General features: G+C 38.2%; 1 protein-coding gene across 12 annotated transcripts in view; it reads left to right on the top strand.

The window, feature by feature from the left end:
• KCNMA1 (potassium calcium-activated channel subfamily M alpha 1) overlaps window positions 1-22755 on the top strand; it is a 520079-nt gene that overhangs the window by 488107 nt on the left and 9217 nt on the right. For 8 of the 12 annotated variants that reach the window (XM_050898974.1, XM_050898968.1, XM_050898969.1 and 5 more), the window contains 4 exons: window positions 8164-8277; window positions 11544-11674; window positions 20154-20348; window positions 21932-22050. In XM_050898974.1, coding sequence (XP_050754931.1) covers window positions 8164-8277; window positions 11544-11674; window positions 20154-20348; window positions 21932-22050 — 559 coding nt within the window. Of the gene's footprint in view, window positions 1-8163; window positions 8278-8984; window positions 9069-11543; window positions 11675-20153; window positions 20349-21931; window positions 22051-22755 lie in introns of all 12 variants that reach the window. The other 4 variants (XM_050898966.1, XM_050898972.1, XM_050898965.1 and 1 more) reach the window with 1 other exon arrangement.

Below are 22755 nucleotides of genomic sequence, written 5' to 3'. Positions count from 1 at the left end.
AGCTTTACAAAATTGCTGTAGCACTGAAAAACAATGAAGGAAGAATTTCCTTCAAAAAAAAGAATTTTAATTTTGTTTTCCCTTTACCAAATATAAAAATAAATTCAGTAAAATTGTGCTTGATTCCACTGAAAGTGAGAAGTTCTTGTCAAACTAATACTGGCCAGGAATATTTACTGTACAGAGAAATAAATTTTCCATTCTAGCAGACATGAGGGAAGTGCTATGGCTAGTAACTATGTATTATCTCACTTAAAGTGAGCAAAACAGCAAGGAGAGAACATCAAGGCTATGCTCTGCAAAGCATTAGTAAAGAAAGCCCATTTGTTTTGGTAGCTTTGGGTTGTGTAAGCTTGTGGTGAACCTCGGCAGAGCTATGGTTTGGGTAATTACCACATGAGATTTTGTGAAAAAAAACCAAAACAAAAAACAAACAAAACCCAGGCAGTTTCAGATGGACTTTGTCGTGATTTTTTTGTGTGTGTTTGATAGTGAAACTCAAAATGACACTTAAATTGGGAAAAGACTTGTATAAGTACTTGTGAATAAAACCTAAGTTATACATGATTCTGCACTATGATTAAAATTAATGCTATTTCTAACATATTATGCTGTTCACAATTGAAAATGGAAACAATGTGGTGTCATTCAATGCTAGACCTCAAGATGATGAAACTCCAATCCTTCTCTTGATCTTTGTTTTTACAGCTTAATCCTGCCTCGCTAGAGCAGTGCAAGAACCAGTAAACCTATAAATCCTTTACACTTTCAGCACGTGGGACCACTAACCCACCCAGGAACAGTTCTCACACTTTGGGGAGTGGAAACTAACATTGATCCCGCTGCCCTGTGCTTTCATTAGAGCTTTGATTTGGACATTTTCCCTATAGGTTTCTGTAATTCAACAGTGTGGGAGTGAACAGATGTTAGAGAAGAGCACTTTCTTGGGAGGAAGATGGCAGCTTGTTCTCTGTAACAGTGTCTCTCAGCATTCGGTGCTTCAGGGGTTATTCCAGTCCCAAAACATTGGAGGGTTGTTACAATTGAGAAAGCTATCCTTCTTCACCCTCCACTCTCTGTAGATTTAGCGTGGCCTATGTTTGGGCCCAGAGCATCTCTGAAGATGCTGCAGTCTCTGAGAGAGCTGGGAGCTCTCTCCCACATCCTCTCCTTTTCCAGGGCTTTAGATATAATCTGCAAAAGATTATTAGATCTTCAGGCACAAATTACAGTCAAAGTCAGAACTGAAACCAGAATTTAGGATTTCCAGGTTCTGAGGCCAAACTACAACTCTCTGTCTCAGACCACATGGGATGTTGAAGCTAGAACTATTTCTAAATTGAATGGCTGTAACAGATTCCCATGAATGTCAGCAGCTCTTTAGCTGCATGACTGCTGCTGAACTTTCCAGGTATACCCAAGTGGCTGTACTTTGGAGAATAACAGGTATAGTCTATCATTCAATTGAATTCACTGGAATATTAATGGACATTGTCAGCAAACGGTAGCAAAGGGATATAGCTGTGAGGTCCTTTTGTAAGAGAATTATTTCTTTTTGGCTGGCTCTGCTTAATGAAAATCCTTGTCCCATATTCCTGCATGATAACTTGTTGGGGGCATGTTTGGCAGTTCACCACCTCTGTGTTATTCATATATGCTCAAAATACGATTGTTGCTTCATGCTTCTTAGATGAGCCAGAGCTAGTTAATAGTATATATGCTTTTAAAATTATATTTTTGAGGACTTTAGTGCATACGTTACCCAGTGAATCCCATGGCACCTTTCCCTAGAATAGCATTATTTAAAGGGCACTATCAATTTACATGGCACTTTAATGACAAAGCCACAACCTTTAGGTCTGCCAAGTGGATTTTCAGTTTGGGAAACTGCATTCTGCCTGCATAGAGTTCCAGTTTAGGAAAACATACATCTTTGAAAGGGAAGGGAGGCGAAGAGGAAAGGGGCAGGGGGAAAGGGGAAGAGGATCATAAGGATCCATTATGATCCTTTAGAATGGAAGATATTTTATAAACGTAACATAAAAATCCAGTTTGAGAATATGCCCATCTGGGTCTCTGTGAAGTCAGTGGAACAGAAGCAGTGCACATCCAAGAGCCAAATTTGTTTCTACATTGGCCCCTCAGCAAACTAAGAGGATATATTTACTGTTATGTAGAGCAAACCTTCCTGCATTTCATGGGACATTACTCAGTCAAGTGAACTGCACAGGAACAAAAACCAGTGGTTTATGGCCAGCACAATCAGCAGATCACTTGGCCATCAGGTCAGTTGCTCCAAACTACACGTAAGCAGGGCAAACTATAATTATTGCTGGAGCTTTCAGTGGGCAAAAGTGACTGTTAAGCCATGCCAGCATTCTTTAATTTTGAACTTCATCACAGTGCCACTGTGGCTCCCAGAATACCTGCATGTTACTGCTGAGCCACAGTTAGTGCCCACCTTTGTTCCTGAGAGGACCATGGATCAGCCTGGCTCAGGAGGCACAGCTCTTGCAGAAACCCAGTACTGCTCATCGCTTTGTAGGTGGTGTTTTGTAAGAGTCAAGGAGGGCTCATAGCCAACTGGCCCTGCTGAGCTCTGAGCTGGGCAGCACCTGGATCCCCAGTAACTCTTGAAAAAAAGAGCTTTTCTCCTTGTGGGGAGGAAGTTTCCCCAAGGTTCTCCTTCCACAAAGATGAGACATCTTAAAGAGGTAGGATCTTGCCTCTAAGGCAATTGTTTGGTTGTTTCACCTGCTTTTGTGAGCAGTAGCATCCCTCCCCAGAGGGAGCTGGGAAATATTTCTTTGCATAGAATCAAAACGTTGAACCACCTGCTTTCTGCAGAGAACTGCAGGAGGCTCAAACTCCTTCAGAGCAGGTAGCTGAGTTAGGGCATGGGAGCCCCTGCCTCTCAGAGAGGGAGGCTGCTGCTGGGAGGGAAGCAGTGACTCCCGACTGCCAGTCCTCACTGATTTTGAGCACAACAGGAGCCCAGACCCTGTGTTCCTCTCAGAGGCATGATATATTTAATCCACTGTTTGGCAGCACCTTGTTTCAGAGAGGCACAGGGGCTTGCTACCTCCTGTTGAAGTCCAAGCCATTTCCTCAGTTTGATGTGGTGGTGGTTATCACTATAGCCAATGGTGGTGGGTTGACCCTGGCTGGCAACTAAGCCCCTACCCAGTCTCTTGCTCACTTCCCCCCAGTGGGATGGAGGAGAGAAGCAGAAGGGCAAAAGTGAGAAAAAAACTCATGGGTTGAGGTGAAGACAGTTTAATAAGTGAAGAGAAAAGAAAAAACAAAACAAAACACAAAAACCCAAAAACCAAGTGATGCAAAGGCGATCGCTTACCCAGTACAGCAATTTAATATTGGATGCAGTGGCTGCAGGGACTGATATGATTGTGCTGCACCTGACCTCCTAATTGTTGGCAAAGAGAATTCCCTTCTCCAGAAGCCCCCCACTCTCACTGTATTTCCTTATGCAGGGACTGTGCTCAGGCTTGCACAGGCCATGTGAATTTTACTGTAGAGGTAGATCCTGTTAAGCAATTGTAGCCACAGCTCCCTCAGTTGTTTGTTGAACAAGGAGACACTGTGGTTATAAGAAGATCACAACTATCAGCCCTGTTTTATGATTTTGATGAGCGTTAATGGAACAAGGTTTGGGGACTGAAGGAGAAAAGGGAATATGAAAAGGAAAATGAAAAGAGGCTGTGAGGAAAGCATGTCATTTCTAAATGAATGCTCTGTGCAGAGGAATTGAATCTTTTCACAGCTGAAAATGGATCTTAAATCTGATGCCTTAGCTTGTTTCAGCTTCTGTAATGAAATAGAGTTTTCCTAATACCCTGTGACCTGAATTTCTCCCTGCTTTATGGGTGCTATTCCTTGACGTACAAACCTGTATTTTCTCAAGTCAGCATTTGATGATGGATGTCAAAATACAGGTCATGTATTATGCATATAGCATTACCGATTTAAGGTGTTTACACGTCAAGTTGAAGAAATTCAGAAATGTCACATTCACTGAATCTGCACAGCTGTCACTTGTAGTTTTTCATGCCTTTAAATGAAAGTTCTGATAAAGCAGGTTAGTTTTCCTGCACTTTTTTTTTTTCTCTCTCCTGGAGGAAAAAAATAGAGAGCCTATGTATAGAGTTTACGTTGTGACTTGGGAGCAGGAATGTGGCCTGAAGGTGTACAATGCCTTGTGACTCCAAATATAGGCACACAAAATCCCCAAATACTCCAATTTTCCTTTTCCTGAAAATATTTGAAGATTTTTATATTTTTAAAAAGGGGATTTGTAGAGGTGTCTGAATTAAGCACAGACAAGGAAATTAAATTAAAATAGCAGATATTTCTCACATCTTCCAAGACCACAGGATGAAAAATATTAAGGCATGAGTCTATTTTTCATTCAAGGAGAAAACAAAATCCCTTTAACATGCTTCCTGCGTTTCAGACTGAATGCACTATGTGTGCAGTGTGCAATTACAGAGCTCCTGACAGTCTGTGTCTAACAGAAATGCCACATTTACTTCAATCTTCTAACACCATCCTAGGAAGACAAATATTTGAAGGGTTAGAGAGAGGTGGCTACAAATAGCCTTCGATGGAGAGTGTGCATGTGCGTGCCTCTGTGTGTGTGCACATTGCAGTAGAGGGAGGGCAAGAAGGACTTACACATTTAGATGCAGTAATGCCAACTTTCTTCAATTTGCTTCTGGCTAGTAGGGAAATACCGATGTGCTCTTACCATCTGAAGAGCCTGATTCACTAAAAGATGTTTTAGGGAGTGCATCCTGAGATGGGGAGAGAAAAGCCTTCAGGAAAAAGAGAGAAGCAGGGCCTCTAGGGATACTCCCAGCAGTACAACCCCTAGGGTGCTTGGGAACAAGATTAGTTTTCTCTGCTTTCATATAAGTGAGTGTAAAAAGTCTTGCTGTTGCCATTTTGACTTGTAATTCTGCAGAGGACCCAACTGGGCCTGCCACTGTAACTGCTCAAGGAGTCTACAGCTACTTGAGCTTTCTTTAATGTACTGTGACAAAAGCCGAGTCTTGCCTTTCCTGTAGAGTAACAGAATGCAAAACTTAAACACCGGAGCCTGCTGCAGAAGGAGGTGTTACACTAATACCCACCTGTCCTCAGACAGCATTCTCTCCCTTTGGAGTCCCACTTTAATTTTCCTGCTGTTGTGAGAGTGTCAGGGTTACCTCTAACTCATGAGGTGGTGCCTGAAGGAACTCTGTTAGATTCACTTTGTGAGTCTGAGAATCCTAGGCTCTGCCGTGCAGAAGTAAGCATCCAAAGAGCCAATACGGCTATCAGTCACAGTGCCAGACACAAGGAAACATCTGCAAACTGATACCAGTTGGGAATGCAACTCACTGTCACCATGCCGGTCTTATTGAATTAGTTTCAGCACAACGAGTAGTATTAAATGACCGACTGTTAACATTGCCAACATTTCCGATTGTCTCTAAGAAATCTGCTTTCTAAAGATTTTCTATGTGCTGGTAATATTAAATAGAATTGCTTTGCTCTCTTAGGTTTGCCTATGGTGATGATTTTGTCTTGCAAGCCTGTTGAAGATACCACATCCACTTTTCTCCCAAGGAATTTCTTCACAGGCTTTTCACTCCCTTTTCATTTATCCTGTCCTTACAATCCTCATGTTGTATCTAGCTTTCATGTGATAGAAGGAAATTCATACTGGTGCCTTATGGAGGGCTAAGTAAGTCTCTCTTCTCAGTGATTCTAGTTTTATTACCTATATATTCTATATGTGATCTAGACAAAACATAGGGAGAAATGAACAGAATATCAAATAAAAATTTAAATCCCATTAAATCAAGAACTCCAGATCTAGTGGTCTTTATAGTTTGTCTTGTTTAGGGACAGTTTAAGAGTAATGGTAATTATCACTGGAAAAGAACCATAAATCCCTCAGAAAATATAAAACCAGTACATGTTAACAACTGCAGTTTAGTTTAGAGATTTCCTGGTTTGTAAATTAGTCCCCAAACTGAAGAAAGGTAAAGTAGACAATATCATATCATCTTCTCCTGAATTCAGTAGCAGATGAAAGTATCAATGAGTTTAACACAGTGAAACAGTTTCCACACTGCAAGAAGATAATGAAGTTACATCAGGAATTAATTTGGCTGTGATTAATTTAGAATGGGTATATGGTGAATTCAAATCTAGTTCAGACAGAGGATCAAAAGTCTGTCCCTGGATGTCAGGTGTGAAGTCAAAGAACTCAGGCATAATGTGGCAAAAAACTGGAATGTTTTCTCAGAAATGTGTATTTTAAAGTGAGCTTGGCTCAATCCTATTCCTAGCAGACAAATATTTGCTTAAAAATGCTGCCTTGACATTGGTCTACATGAAACCCTAAAGTCAAACTCTGGCTTCACCATCACTTCTGCAATAATGACATTAAATGAACGTTCCCGTGCTTTCCACAGCTTTAACGGACAAGGGAGATGGAATGCATTAGTCTCAACTGTGAATTTCCAGTCCAGCTGTTGCATGGGCTTTTGTATAACTGCCTATTTTTCAGTACTTACAATCAAACTCCAAAAGGCTTTGCCTGGGTATTTTTTATTTAAAAAAAAAAAAAAAAAGATTAAAAAATGCTCAGTGTCAAGAGCTCCATTTCAAACTGTGTAGAGAATCGGGCTGAAAACACAATCTTTTTTAGAGGTGAACCTTGCTGCTTTCCAGATCTTTTTTTTTCTTTGAGTGCCTGCCAATATGTTTCCTCTCCCACCTTTGTTTCCTTTACATCCCCAAAGGTATAAAACTCTTTCTACTTTCTTTGCAAGCATTCCTCTTACATACCATTTGAAAACCTGTGTCTTTTTCCTTCCATCCTATCTTTTTTTTCTGTTAGAATGTGCCCTTCCATCCCAGTATTCCTGTAAATGTAATCCTCATAAAAATGCATATTATGAATGGTACACCTGCAAAGAAAAAAAAAACCACCTTTGTGTGGGTTGTATTGCTCCGGGAAAACAGTTAGAAAATTTTAAATCCTGCATGTTGATCAAACCTAAAACCTGCTAATGGAAGCAATTTGTTCCTAGTAGTTGTACTACTGTTTACAAACAATACTCTTTAAAATGTTAAGTGAGGTTTAGGGAAAGGTGTTTGTTTCAGGTTTATTTAAAGTACTAATAGGACAAAATTAACCTCTCTAACACTGAAGTCTTTATTTTTTAATTTATATTTAAGTAAGCATTACTCTTTCCGTTTTGCATGTTTTGATGCAAAGGCTACCTGGGATAACAAAATAAATTTCAGTTTCTCCATTAGCTACTGTCGTGGTTTAACCCCAGCCGGCAGCTAAGCACCACGCAGCCGCTCGCTCACTGCCCCCCCCACCCCTGGGATGGGGGAGAGAATCAGGAAAAAAAACTCGTGAGTTGAGATAAAGACAGTTTAATAGGACAGAAAGGAATGAAAAACAATGATAATGATAATAATAATAATATGACAATAGCAATACTAAAAGAATTAAACTATACAAAGCAAGTGGTGCACAATGCAATTGCTCACCACTCGTTGACCGATGCCCAGTTAGTTCCCGAGCCGCGATCCGCCCCCTCCCGGCCAACTCCCCCCTGTTTATATACTGGGCATGACGTTCCATGGTATGGAATACCCCTTTGGCTAGTTCAAGTCAGCTGCCCCGGCTTTGCTGCCTCCCAGCTTCTTGCACACCTGCTTACTGGCAGAGCACGGGAAACTGGAAAGTCCTTGGCTGAAGATAAGTGCTACTTAGCAACAACTAAAACATCGGAGTGTTATCAACATCATTCTCACTCTAAATCCAAAACACAGCACTGTAGCAGCTACTAAGAAGAAAATTAACTCTGTCCCAGCCGAAACCAGGACAGCTACCAAATATCTTACAGTAGAAATGACCTGCATATTTGTGAAAGATTATGCTTTTAAGAAATAATTGTTGAAAATTAAGTCAATTTTTTTGTAAAATGACAATTTTTTTACCATACTTTTGGGGGGGGGGGTGGTGGAGAAAATTAGAGATAGGGAATTCCCTGTCGGTGGGGATTTTTTTATATAGTTTGTCCTGTGTAAACTTTCTCTTTCTCTTTTTCTTTTTTTTTTTTTTTTTCCTTTTAGGCTTTACACCCCCTGGGATGGATAGGTCATCTCCAGACAACAGTCCAGTCCATGGCCTGTTACGTCAACCCTCCATTACAACAGGAGCCAACATCCCTATTATAACAGAGCTAGGTAAGGAAAGCTAACATTTATCCTTTCATGTACATTCCCATATCTTTTTCCCACTTCACTTGTTATGCAGTCTCAGGAAAATTACCTATACTGTATCTTACACTGCTATGTTTTCTCTTCTGATAACTGTTTTGAATTACTCTCTCTAAAGAAAGATTAGTAACAGTTGTTTCACTTTATTTGAATAACTGAAATATATTTCTCTCTTTCCTTTGGGTTTTCTCCATTTTCTTAAATAAACACTCAATCAGATAAGATGCTTTTTACATAGTGTAACAAATAAGCCGGGGTCTTTGGGCTAAGGTTAGAAAAGAAAAAAAACCACAGTAAGTATGAGCAGACATTTCCTGTGCATTTAATCAATAGTAAGAGGCCATTTGTTTATTTCTTCATGGTCCAGAACTGTTTAATCATGTGTAACCAAACTCTGTATAATAGTATGAGACATTTTACTCCTGAGAATACAATGATGGTAGGTAACCAGGCTCTGATTTCCACTCTAGCTGTGGGTATTTATGTTGTCAAGTGGTGTGATGTGAAGTGCAGAAGCTGTTCTGTTTTTTTCATGGCAAATACAAACTTGATTTGTGGTCCTTTGTCCTTTTATTTTCTTTTTCAGCTTTATTTTTTAGAGCCTTACTTGTCTTTTTCCCTTACTTTATTCTCTTTCTGTACTTTCTTTTTCCCCTAAATACTTTACTTATTAGCTAAGCCTGGCAAACTTCTGCCTTTGGTTTCAATCAGTCAGGAAAAAAACAGTGGAACCCACATTCTAATGATAACTGAACTGGGTAAGAAGTGCCTTTTTCCTTCACATCACTGTCTATTTTCTGTTGTTGTTCTTACTGTCATCAGCTTTTCCTTTATTTATCTGGCTGTATCAGAGGGGCTACCCTCATGGCACTGCTTTGAATGTGTTTTATTTGTGGTTCTGGTTGAAATTGACTGTCTTGTTCTGGCCTTTCTTAATGATTTTTTTTTTCACGCAGCATCAGTAAACCTTTGATCACACTCGCCTGACCTGCCGGCTGTTTTCATAGCACCTTCTCACCAATTCATTTTCTTTGGCCTGTGTCCCCACCTCCCGGGCCCTCTCTCCCCCCCACCAATTTTTCTCTCCTTTTCTCTCTCTCTTTCTCTTTCTCTTTTTGTTATTTCAGCCTATTGTCAATTTGGTGGACATGCCTTAGCAGTTCTCACAGGAAGTCCAAGAAGTAAAAGATATCAGGAAAAAAAACCCCAGCATCATACTTGCCCTTAAGCTATTTGTTTATTTCGGGGAGTAGGCCTTTTCTCAGTTCTCAGAAGCTCAGGTTTTGAAGCTGTAAAAAAGCAGCCAAGCTTCTGCGTTGCTCCCTCTCAATAGAGAGAGCTCTCGCCAGCTTTTGCGAGCAGTGTTTATGAGCTTTTCCTGTGGCGCAGCACCCCACATTTGAGCCTACCTCACCTGGCCCAGAAACCTTTTGTAGAAATCCTAGCATGCTAACTTGCATCGGGAAGATAAAGATATTGAGGATAAAACCACACTTGCAGAATTCACGTTAGGTTTGTAGTACCTTGGAAACTGACACCACACACAGCTAGCAAGCTGGTGTCAAAGTCAGGTATTAGTCTGCCAGATGTAAGTTGAAAAAGAATGCTGCTGTCAATAGTGCCTACTCTCAACTAGCAAATTAAACTAAGGCACAAGCTCTTCAAAAAGTACATTTAAAAATGATACGTCAGGCTTTCAAATACTATTTTGCTCAAGAATCTGGAGAATAAATTGATAACCATTGAACAAAGAAAGGAGTATTGTGGATATTGGTGTTTGCTAGGATGAAATTCTTCTGACTCCCAGGGCAGAACACTTTTCTGTTTACAACACTGAGGTGTTTTGTTTTCATGGTTACATCAGGGATTGGGAAGGCAGGAATTTTAAATCCTACTTCAGCTCAGGTCCTGACTGAATGATCATGGCCAAGTACTGGCTCAACAGGGCTCTGAATGGAGGATAACAATTCTCATCTCTTTTAGACAGCTATTGTGAGGCTTTATCTATAGTTGTCCATGTTTTGTAAGCTAAGCATGGCAAGCACACTAGTATATACAGGTTGGAGAAGGAGTGGATGGAAAATGAAACAATATAGGAAAGAAGATCAGAATAGCAGGCAGAAGAATTTCTAACCTAAGAAGTCCAGAGCCGAAATCTCATCAAGTTAACAGCAACTCTTGTGTTGTTTTCAAAGCTCGCAGAGTTGGCTCAGGAGATGTGTTCACATGGAGAACAGGGACATAGTTAATGTGTGCAGTTTCAAATGCTGAAAAAGTTTTTAATTTCCCTTCCTTGCATGGGAACTGAAATTAATTTGTCATTTAGTAAGTTAAAGGGTATTTCGATGGCATAGCTAAGCAGTCTGTGCTTTCATGCCTGAGGAGGACTAATATGGAAATGAAATATTTCATGAAATATGATCCACTTGATACACTGATCTCAAGGAAACAACTATTTTTAGTGGAATGAGGTAGAGGCAGAGAGCTTAACTGTGACAATGAAATGCCAGAGAAAGTCTAAATGACAAATATTACTTTATTTGGGCTTTTTCTTTAAAACAGCCTGATGTAGATTCTTTTTCACACTGGCTAATATAGAATTTCTGGCTAAGGAAGTGAAGTTATGGAGACAAATATTTGAACAAAAGGCAGTGCTGCAAGAGAATAGCTGGAGTATTGCTCATTCATTCAAATAGATGCATGTTAAAGGGACAGTTTATCCTCTTTTGAGCCTTAAGTGCATTAACACCACCCCAGTAAGAATCACAGCAGCACATCTAACAGATGCTTGTGGGCTATATCAGAGTTTTATGGACAGCCTTTATTTTACAACAGGGTTCTGACTTGGTATCTTGTGATAACATTTCACTGTACATGTATACAGCCTTAGCCACTGTACCCGACCAATACCAAGATTGTCTCAATATATAAAAGAGCATCATGTATCTCATTCTGAGTGCAGGCAGCTGGTGCCACGAAGCTACTTTTACGACAAAGTGATAGTCACCTCTCAAGAGCAAGAGAGTCACCTCTTACGAGCAAGATAATGATCAACAGATTTTTAAATGCACATTTTCACATCCATCTTGATTTCATTTTCAGTGACGTCAAAGACACAAGTCTGTGTTTCCAGACATATGCCGTTTCTTTTTCTTTCTGACTGTGTAATGTGTAAGGTCACATGCTGGTGACCCAGAAGCACCTTATGATTTTATTATTATTATTATTTTCAGTAAATGATTCAAACGTTCAGTTCTTGGACCAAGATGATGATGATGATCCAGACACAGAATTGTATCTCACGCAGCCCTTTGCATGTGGAACCGCATTTGCTGTCAGTGTGCTGGACTCTCTCATGAGCGCAGTAAGCAAACAAAACCTTTTTCATTCCCTTCCATCAGACTTATTGTGAAAGAGTATGAAAGCATAGTCCTTTTTCCACAGGTAGTCAGGAGAAGAGACTTTTCTCTTAGATGTCAAGAGAATTTCAGAGCCTAAACTAGATTATTTTTTAGTTGGACACAGAGACCTTAAAATAACAGATATCTAGGACTACCATGAGTCCACAATTTTAAAAGCAAAGAGTCTCATGTCAGGCTTTAAGGATAATATTTTCCAAAAAATGTTGTATCTTCCTCCTGAAACCCAGACCCAAATTCAGTGTGTCAGTCCCTATGCTCACCGTTCATGTCAGACAGCATCAACCGTGTTTTAAGCTTTTAATTTCCTGTAGCCGTGAACAATGCTCTGAGTATGAGCGCTGGGGGACACAGTTAGAACTATACGAAAGCCGTCACATCACGTGAACTCTACTTGTGTGAAGAGAGGTCATCATCTCTTTTTCACATGAGTTGTCTTGTGAATCAAAACATAAGTGCATGCCAGAAACTACAGATGTTGGCCTTTGGTTATGTCTACATTAGGGTTTTTGGTTTGCAGCCATGATACAGTTTTGAAGCAGATGCCTTGGTCATACTCCTTTTCATCCTCCCTTGCTTCATATTGGCTAGGTTTTCAGACCAGTCTTGCTCTGTGTGAGCTGCACTTCTTTCAGAGGGACCTTAAGCTCTGCTAGATGTAGCAAGGACATAGTCTTTTTAAAATCTGAGCATAGGCTTTCTGAGCTCCCCATGGAATAAAGTTCCATAGTGCTGGGAATCACCTGTTGTAAACCTCATGTAATACTAGAAATGAGCAAACGGATTCCTTTAAAGGAGCCAAGTCTGACCTTCACCTAAATTCAGAATGAAACTTTTTGTTTTTAAGAAAAATTAACAGTGATCTTTATTATTTAATATTTTATTCATATTTCAAATTTATGTATCTGTATTTCATATTTTAATTCCCTGCTATATTCCTCATGTGTTCCGTCCACAGATGAATAATACAGTCTACACTGATAAAATTTTATTCTAATGCAGCCTAGGAGTTTGCAATAAACTCAGAAAATACTTTTTTTTTTTAAATTATTGGCCATATTTTGCAGACGTGACAAATTCAGAAAGCCTAAGCAAGCACACTTAAACTCTGTACCTTCTCTAATTAAAATCCCTATGTATAAAATATTTAGCATTTTCACATTATAAATGAGAATAATTTAACATGAAGGTTCCAAATTGTTATATGGAGAGCTGTTTATCTGCTCACATTATTATCTAAATCAATGTCCCTGAATGAGTCGTTCAGTAGGGCACTTCCAGAATCTTGGAAAAAGTAGGGTTAATTCTTCTGATTGCCACTGGCATCGCCACAAAAAGAGAGCAAAACGTTGTGGACACCCTTGCTTTCTTGTGCAAAGGTATATCACGTAGATAATAGTGAAGCAATAAGAAATATGTGGAACCTGACTGTTCAGAAATTTTTACTTGGAACTCATCATATAATCCTCACAATATTTTTAGTTATTGCTAGCTTTTATTAACTTTTAGTTTTTGACAACACGCCCCTCCGTTTCTGCAATTCCTTTCTTCAATGGTCTTTTTTTCAAACATTTTCACATCTAAGTGGTCATATTATCTGTCAGGGACAGTGCAGCCTGAAGCCAGAGAAGTAAATGTGATAACAAGAGTAGAAAATTCTAACTTAGAAAAAATACTAATCAAGAAGACAAGCCAAGGACTCAGTCAGTTAGAATTGTTCACCATCCTGTCTTTTCTTTCACCACTTTGCTGATCGGTGGCAGCGTTATTTTCTCTTTTATTCCTCAAAGGCCTAGTAAAGAGTTGGAAAAGTACAATTCTCCCTGACCCTTCAGAAAGTGTAAGATGTGTGAGATGTTTTCCCTTTACTATCCCTATTCTCATGGGAAGGATGTATTCTCCTTTCACTTCTTCTCCAAGGAAAAGAGCGTTTCTCACACAAACTAATCTACTTGCACTACATTATCTCTTTTTTTTTCTGGAGTACACTTGTTTTTAGGGATCAGCTTCTATTTATTCTGCCTAACTTCAAGCCAATACTGGCAAACTGAACCCCAAATCCTAACCAAATTGTGAGATCTGCAGTCATGCGTTCATCCTATTAATTGCGCAGGAATTCTGTAAGAAGGAAATAATTCACACTGTGCTGGCCTGTGCCAGCTCACTTTGAGACAAGGATATAGTTCATTATTCGATCCACTTAGTGATTCAGTGTTTTTTATTGCTTAATTTTTACAGAAAAATTCCAATTTATGACCCCTGTTGATATCTCTGGAATACAAATTCCTTGTATGGTCTACAATACAAACGTACAATGCATGAACTGCTCCATTAAGAATTAATCTCTTCTCACAGTAGTGGGGTTTTGTAGTAAAACAGGTGTAAGAAAGATTAGAAAGTAGAATAATACCCACACATACAGTATTCTTTCTGACCTGCAGGTAATTTTAAACATACATATAGAAGTATGTATCTAGAAAAAGAGGTACAAAATATATTTAAAATAATTTTCTAAAGTATTCAGTTATTGAATAATAATGATAATTCAACAGTATTAATCAGTATGATTTTCTTTTATATAATTTTACTAATACAGAAGTAGTGGACTAAACCCTAGTCATGAATCACAGATTAGAAAATGCATTGTCACTTTCTGATTCGAATCTGAATGCTGAAGATCATTGCATTCTGCTAGTTTAGCATTATTTCCTATAAGATGACAGTATTAGATATTTTAAATTTGAAATTGTCTGTTATTTTCTTAGTTCAAAGACAAAAGGCTTAATGAAGTTTACTTTTCAAAATGCTATCTACAGGCTACCTACACAGAGGTTGTCCTCTGCAGCAAAGGCAATATATTCCGCAAGCCTATGATTCACAGTGTGGTAGTTCGAAGATCATTGCTCAGAAGAAAATAACGAGCTCAAAAGCTGCATTGTCTTTTTGATGAGTTGGTAACAGTGGTCTCTCCAGGCTTCGGTTAAAGTGCATTATTGTACTCTGTGAAGACTGTAGGCATGGCTCATGTTGTAAGTGTGGCAGTGGCTATTGTTAAATCGCGCTAGCTAATCATTATTATGTCTTTGAAGAGACATCTACTGCCATCAAAGACTTGAATGATATATTAATATTTGTTTTGTCATAACATATGCAAACCCAGGGAAAGAATATATGTAGTCTGTCAGTCTCAAGGTGGCGCTGCTTCTGAAAAGCAAAGCACATTCTCATCACCAAATCGAATGTGACTAAAAAACATGGGATTGGAAGCATCTTTTAGATAATGTGGATGTTTTGTAAAAAGATTATCTTCAGCTATAAAACAGTTACATGACATAGGATAGCTTAAGAGAAGCAAAGTTTTGAGATGTACATTTTCCTTTTCTGGGTCTTGTTGAGATAGTTACTCCAGAAAATCCTGTGCATGCAAGGAAACCAGTTTTATCAGCACACGGTACCATCAAAGGTTGGAACAGTCGGCCTGAGAGGCAAAGCTTCTCTGTCATTCCTTTTGGCACTGAAGCTATGAGAACCACAGAAGTTTTGGCAGGTTGGCATCCCTCCCATACATACCGCTAACAACAGACTTGATATACTGTCGGAGTGGTGCCGTTAGAGGCAAGGATCTCCAGAACCAGATTATACCGTTTAACATTTGATATCCTAGAATTTATTTCCTTCTGCTAGAACTTTAGGTCTTGATTTTTGTTCTATAATACTAAATTCTACTTTTTCTTCATATAAACAAAAGCACAGAATGGAAGACAATAGTTAAAACAGTTAAAAATAACTTTTCAGTATATCCCTTACTCAAGAGTTCTCCCTCAGGGATCCTCACAGTCTTATTTATACAGAAAAGAAACTGTTCTAATCTATGACATGGACATTTTGAAACACAAGACTATATTTTGTGCAAGTCTGTTCAGGGGATTAGCAAGCAGCCTCTTGTAACCTAAAGTGTCCCCAACTTCTTTAAAGTTTGGACAATATTCTGAGAATCAATAGATTTTCAAACTGTGAAACGCTGTTATTTATTTTCTACTGATGATTCTGTCTCAAAGGCCCTTTTGTTATTGGTATAAGTTACTGATGTTAGCTCAGTCGTTCCTCAGGTTTGGATGTATATTATTCATTCAACAGAATTCCTCCAACTGAAAAAGAAAAGCAAGTTAAAATATTTGTTTGAAAGCGATGTTAAAAACTGCATGCAGCGGAGGAGTCGTTGTCTTAAAAGAAATCCATAAAAAACCGCTAGCGAACACAAAAAAATGGCAGATATGACTTGGAAAATGACAATTTTAGAGTAATTATAAATGAAAGGCAAAGTGCTATTAAAGTTAAAGCAATGTTATTAAAAGATGTGCTAATTTTCAGTTAAATTTTCTGTAAAAGACCCATTAGTTTAAAAGGCTTGACAGCATTAACTGCAAAACATAAGCACTCTGGTAATTATACTTTAAAAAATGATTGAACAAACAGGAAAGCATCCCCGAAATATTTGAAAGAGCTGCACTACAATTCCGGAGCATAGGCTAGGTGGCACTGCTAGCTCAGATATCTGTGTTAGAATTTCCTTGCTATTTACTCAGTTTCAGTGTCTATGATGCATTTCCTTTTTTCTGTGTTTAGACTACACCTATTTCATATTCTCATTCCGGGTGCCGATTATAGCGATGTCATACAGATGTCCAGAGTGGGGTTCAGTTAATGGCAGTAGCAAACAAGTCTTTCTTCAGTTATGATTTTACAGTCAACAAAAGGGATTCACTACCATTACTGGAAAGTGTCTTGTTACTTTAAGTACAGCAGCACCTTTCCAAAGACGTTCTGTAGGTCGGTTTCTTATAAGTACTGGCATATCCAGGCCATGTACCCTCCCACAGAGCAAGTAGAAGATCACTCTCAAATTAATTTCAGTGTATTATTATTCCAAAAGAAATGGATATCAGCTAGTTCAGCTTTTCAGTGTCCCCCAGTTCCAAACTGGCAAGAGGTAATGAGAGGAGTCTGATTTTTGTGACAATTGACAGCATGGACAGACAGTTTTTTCCTGAGGAGTGTTAAATATATTAGTACAGGAGGAAGCAAGCCTATTTAGCAGAAGGTGACAAGTTACAGCTTCCTATTCACCCATCCTTTCTTGCTTGTGGTTGGGCATTTTCTGATCGGTTGCAATGCCAGAGCAGTCTGTCCTGAAAGTTGGAATCTTTTCACTCATTGATGGCAAAAAACCAAAACCCATCATTTGGCTGCACTCATCCATCTGATTAAATGGTGACATCCACATCAGTCATGGTGTGAAACCCAAATTAAGCCATTGTTCCAAGATAAATGTTGCCCTCTTTGCTAGTAAGTGTCTTAGCTTTGCCTTAACATTTGTCTAGCAGTGGGAGGCCTTTCTCCGGTGACAGCATTCTGTTCCATTGACAATAGACCTGATTCTTTTCTCATTTGCATCAGTTTCATAGTAGTGTATGGCTCCCAGAGTTCCTCCTGGTTGGCACATGACATAAGTCAGAATTGGGCCCATTATGTCTTAATTGCACTGGGGTTGGGGGGGGGTATTTTATTATTTTCCTTTCTTTTATTTATATTAATGAATTTGTGACAAGTGCCTGACTTGATACATTATTTTACTACTGCTTTCATTTCTCGGTTTAATATGAGATCTTTAGTAAAATGAGCGATATGGCCACAGTGTAATTTCTTAGTATATCATGCTCTAGTGAGCTACAACTGAATTGTGCACTTTCACAGTACAAAATTCAGATGAGCTACGAGTATATGTGTTTAAACCTTGGATTCTGGCTATAGTTGCTATAATTTGAATTACAGAATAAAGAGAGAGAAAGAGTTGGAAACCAGTGAAGGCTGGCCTAATGATACCTCCTAAAGAGTAGTAAAATTATTAGTACAATTTTAGACCTTTGCATGTTTTACCAATCACTGCAAGTCAGCAGTCTATAAAAGCAGGCTATTTTACACAAACCAACATCCATCAGTCTTAGAGCAGGTGAACATTTCTTACCACAGTTGGCCTCATTGTAAACCAGACTTGAAAAATCTACCAGTAAAGATATGCTTTACTTTTGTTTTATGTTCTTCTATCTTGATTTATAGATGTAAAATTGAGAATAGCATTTTTGAATAATACTAAATATCACTACTTAGAGAAGAAAAAGGAATCAAAAATACTGAATAAAAGAGTGGGGAAGGCATGAGAAAAGATACTGTTGCAGAAAATGGTATGCTTTTGTGAAGATGCATGCTTAAAGTGCCATATAGAAAATGTTGAAGCACATTTTTACTGAAAGGGCTTTTCCAGCTTCTACAATTGCAGTGTCTCCAATCTCTAGATCTGGCAGAATTTGGCTTTACATCTGTGAAACTGGTGTAAGTAACATTGCTGCCTAACTGCAGGAGCAAAGGAATTGTGCTAATTATTTTAGTTCTGAGTGGTATATAGTATACACTGACAAAGGCGAAGAAAAGAGACTAAACTTAATGCCGATTTTTTTATTCTGAGTACTTCCATGTTGGAAAAGTACAGCACAGTGGGAAGAGTTGCCAAAGAGGGCAACTCTGATTCTCACCTCAGGGACATCAAGGAAGAAGTAATTGAAGAATAAACAATCATGCCTGAATGTCTTCTCTCTCTCACCACAGCAATTCCTATTAAACATCATGTAATCACTCCAGACTTAGGTTCCTGCAAGGGGTCACATTGATTTTTCTATATGTTAAGAAAGGTTTGCATATTACACTTGAATTGTTACACAGTGCATCCACATATGTAAGAGCTGATTTGAGATTAGCTGTTGTTCTAGACTAACTGAATCTTCCTGAACCCCTGCTAATGTCAGACAACTCTTTACAGTACACTTTGTATTTAAAATATGTAGTGCCTTACCCGGGCTAATTTAAAATAATTGGAGTTGATGAGGTGCAAATATTCGCTTTAGGGCGTGTATAACTGACAATATGTTCCTCTCATTTTAATTTAGTCAACAGGTGAATGGCATATATACCTATGTAAATAAGCAGAGAAGCTGGAAGTTATGAAACTTCAATGTAACAGTGAAAAACGTTATGCGTAGAATTCATTGTCTCCTGTTTTATCTGTCATGTCAAGTGAACAATAAAACTGAAGTTTCATTATACAAAGAAAGAATATCAAAGTAACATGGATAGGAAGCCAGTTCTGCTTTTTGATCTCAGGATAAAATATTTCAACCTGTACCTCAGTTTACCTGTACCATGTATTAAATACAATTACATTATATGGATAGAGCAATGAATTTCACTGAAAAGTGTTATTTAAAAAGTGTTATCTTTGGACAACAACAAGCACTGTTTGAGAATTCAGTATTCATTTTTACTTGGTTGGATTACAGACATTGGTTCCAAGTCCTAAGTTCAACAAAAATCACAAATCTAGTAATGGAATCCACAAATCCAGTAATGTCAATCCTGTGTGCTCTACAGTGAGCTCATTTTCCTCTCGTATGTCCCCCACACTTGCAAAGCTTCTGAAAAAAACAGACGTTAGTGATATTGTAAGTGATGGTGTCTCCTTTTTTTGTTCAACATTATTTTTTGCCCAGTACATTACATCGCAGATATTTAACTGAGTATCTCTGAACTATACCAGTATACTTTTAAGTGAACTTGAAAGTCATTCATCTGGCATTAAATTAATATTTAAAATACCCATTGTTTGCCTGACAGACCAGCAATGCTACAGATGCTGGCAAAATGTCAGTGTGGAGTAAATCTTCCCTAATAAACCACACTTACCCTATACCCTAGAGTTTTTTAAAAGGACCACCAGGATCCCAAACTCATCATACATTTATCTGGAATGAACTCAAGATGTTTAATTGATACATGCTTATGTCTGAACACTGTCAAGTCTCGTAATAAGATGTTTAGTACAATACATCGGTTAGACTGCTAGAGTCCAGCCACAGTAATAAGTAATGACATTTGCAGCACAAAGGCAGCTCCCCAACGAATTGGTGACAAGAGTAAAAAGGCAATCTAGCCTGTGTAAGCTTTAAATGTGGTCTGAATTTTACAATTACGTGTCCTAAAGCCCATTATTAGACATGAAGGCAATGAGAAGGAAAGCAGTCATTGCATCACTACTAACACCAATTATAGGAAACATAAATCATTCAAATTTTTGTACTTTAATAAAAATCAGCCTGAATCGGTGTTTAAAAGGAAGGATCTAGTATAAGAGCCTAATGGGATAGAAGAAAATAGAGTAATTGGAGGCTGCTGTCTTTTCACTTTCTATATAAAATTATTTGAAGAGACAGCCAAGAACTTTAAACAGCAGAAACCCAGAAAAGTTGTAATTTGGATGTCTTCAGTTGTGACTTTAATGGTGTTTGCTTAAAGAGCTTTCTTTTATCTCTGCAGACATACTTCAATGACAATATCCTCACACTGATACGGACATTGGTAACAGGAGGAGCCACACCAGAGCTGGAAGCACTGATTGCTGAGGAAAATGCATTGAGAGGCGGTTACAGCACACCCCAGACACTTGCGAACAGGGACAGGTGTCGAGTTGCTCAGTTGGCTTTGTATGATGGGCCGTTTGCAGACCTAGGGGTAAGATCATGAGGGAAATGTAGGACCAAGGCTGGTCTGCAATCTATTTGTTTCCTCTCAGACTGAATTAAAAATCTATCTTAATTAGCATACAATTTCTATTATTTAATTTAATAGAGCTTTTGGATCGTTTGACAATTTACAGCACAGGGTGCCAGGTTTGCTTTTACCCTTTTTAAGAAGCTGTATGGCTTCCCAGACTCCTTGCCTGTATCTCACAGGATACAGAAAATCCTGTGGCTCTTCTTAGTTGTCAGCTAAAGAGATAGATGAGCTGACTTGGATATAATATAACCATTCTAACAATAATCCATTGTAAACATGAGCAATATCTATACCTTTGTTGGGTTTTGATAAGCTTATTTAGGATTTCCATGGAGCTTCTAGTTCTTGCTTAAAATATGCTTATTAGTTCGAAAACAAAGGTATACAAGGTTTGTTTTCTGCTGTTATTGGATGAACTAAAATTCTTGTGAAATCCTAATTTTCTGACATTTTGACTCCACTATCATAAGAGTGAAGTAGAAAAAAAAACCAAACCAAAACCAAATAAACAAACCATCTTTAAAAAACGATGCATTTGGATAAAGAAGTATCTAGAAACGTTTTCTGGACCAAATCTTGTAATCTTGAGGCGAATCCCAAAGCACCCACTTCGCTTTGATGATAATGTAGGATTTGATATTTTTTAAATTAACCTTGTGTTCACCACCTCTGTTCAAAAAGAATGGAGAGACCTTCTTCACAGAAATTACAGGGAATCCCAATTTAAGGATTAAGGGTGATGAAAGGACACAGATAGAAGTAAACAGCCTTTCAGTTCATGTGGAAGTCCACTCATAGCTGAGACTAACAGCTCATCAAAACACTTGGGCATGCGGTGTAATGTTTTCACAAATAAAACAAGCAATACCAATCCTTCAAATGCTGGTTCACCAGAGCCTCAATTGCGCTACATCGGTGAAGGCAGAATGCATTAACACTCATCATTACTTAAGAATCAATATTTTAGATATACAAACTATCAAATCTAAACTTTTTTTTGCTAATCAAGATATTTTATATTCTTTATGAAAAATGGCATACATTTCATCATTATTTTACAGTGGGAGATATTTTATTATCCTTTTAACCCCTCAGAACTCTAATTTTTGTTGTTCTTCCCAGTGAATTTATTTGTCTAGATGACAGTATGGCTACTGCCAAAAAAGGGTCAAAAATACTAACAATTTTAATACCACAGTTAATGTAATTTGTAGAATATGCATTGTTTGGTGCCGAAATTTATATTTCCAGCTTAAAGCAAATCACTCACTCTTTCCAATTTACCATCATTTCATGGACCAAGGCTCTCCAAAATACTGATCACTTTAGATAATTACTTAATTGAAATAAAACATTTAGATTATTCATTTCCTTGGGTAAAAGATTCTGATTTGTGACAAACAACAGACTGTCTATACATTGTCCTTTTTGTACAGGCTCATACTGAAGATCCTGTTCCCTGACATTGTGTTAACAGAGAAAAGAAAGGAAAAAAATGTGGTGTTCTCTCTTTTTTTCCTCTCCTTTCTTTTTCCTAGGATGGAGGTTGTTATGGAGATCTATTTTGTAAAGCACTGAAAACATACAATATGCTTTGCTTTGGAATTTATCGATTAAGGGATGCACATCTAAGTACTCCCAGCCAATGCACTAAACGGTAAGTCCAGTCTTTCAGAACATCTCTGCTTCACTGTTCTTCAGTCTTCTTGGTGAGGAAGATCCCAGTGCCTGTAATAAATCTAAAAAAGAGCTTTCTCCATTTTTTACATAAGTTTGCCACAAAAGCTAACTCTTTGAGGACTTCATGATGACTCTTTAGCTGAGTTTAAATCATAGGCTGGATATCATAGAGTAAGTTTTCAACTGATTTTAATAAAAAATTTTTAAAGTAAATTTTCAGAACATATCTTTATCTTGTTTGATTTATGATGATCCACTGCTTGCATACAAGGAAAGGACTTCAGTTTGCTTATATCAATTAGCTGTAAGTTACTGGATAATAATTTAGATTATAGTAGCTAAACTTTCTTTTTTCTGAATGCTCAAACAATACTCCTGTGGGCTTCCCATTGGTACTATCTGTATCTAATCATCATTTCTTTCAGTAAATGGAAACCCTTCTCTTGCTAGGCTGCATTTTTACTTCAGTAGCACCAAGTCTGACCTCAGTGCTTTAAATAGAGCAGACACATTTCCATCTTTGCAAACTGAAGGCCATTTAGCAGCTTACTTGAAATGTGTCTTAATTAAGTGCCTACTAGAAATACACACACAGACCCATACCAGAACTACTGCAAATCTACCATCTGTTACTGTTTCATTCTCTACAAAAGGCATCATTATTGGGTGAACATGGCAATAA

The sequence above is a fragment of the Gymnogyps californianus genome, chromosome 6 (assembly GCF_018139145.2).
Source record: "Gymnogyps californianus isolate 813 chromosome 6, ASM1813914v2, whole genome shotgun sequence".
Lineage (NCBI taxonomy): Eukaryota > Metazoa > Chordata > Aves > Accipitriformes > Cathartidae > Gymnogyps > Gymnogyps californianus.
This window is presented reverse-complemented; position numbering and strand designations above follow the sequence as displayed.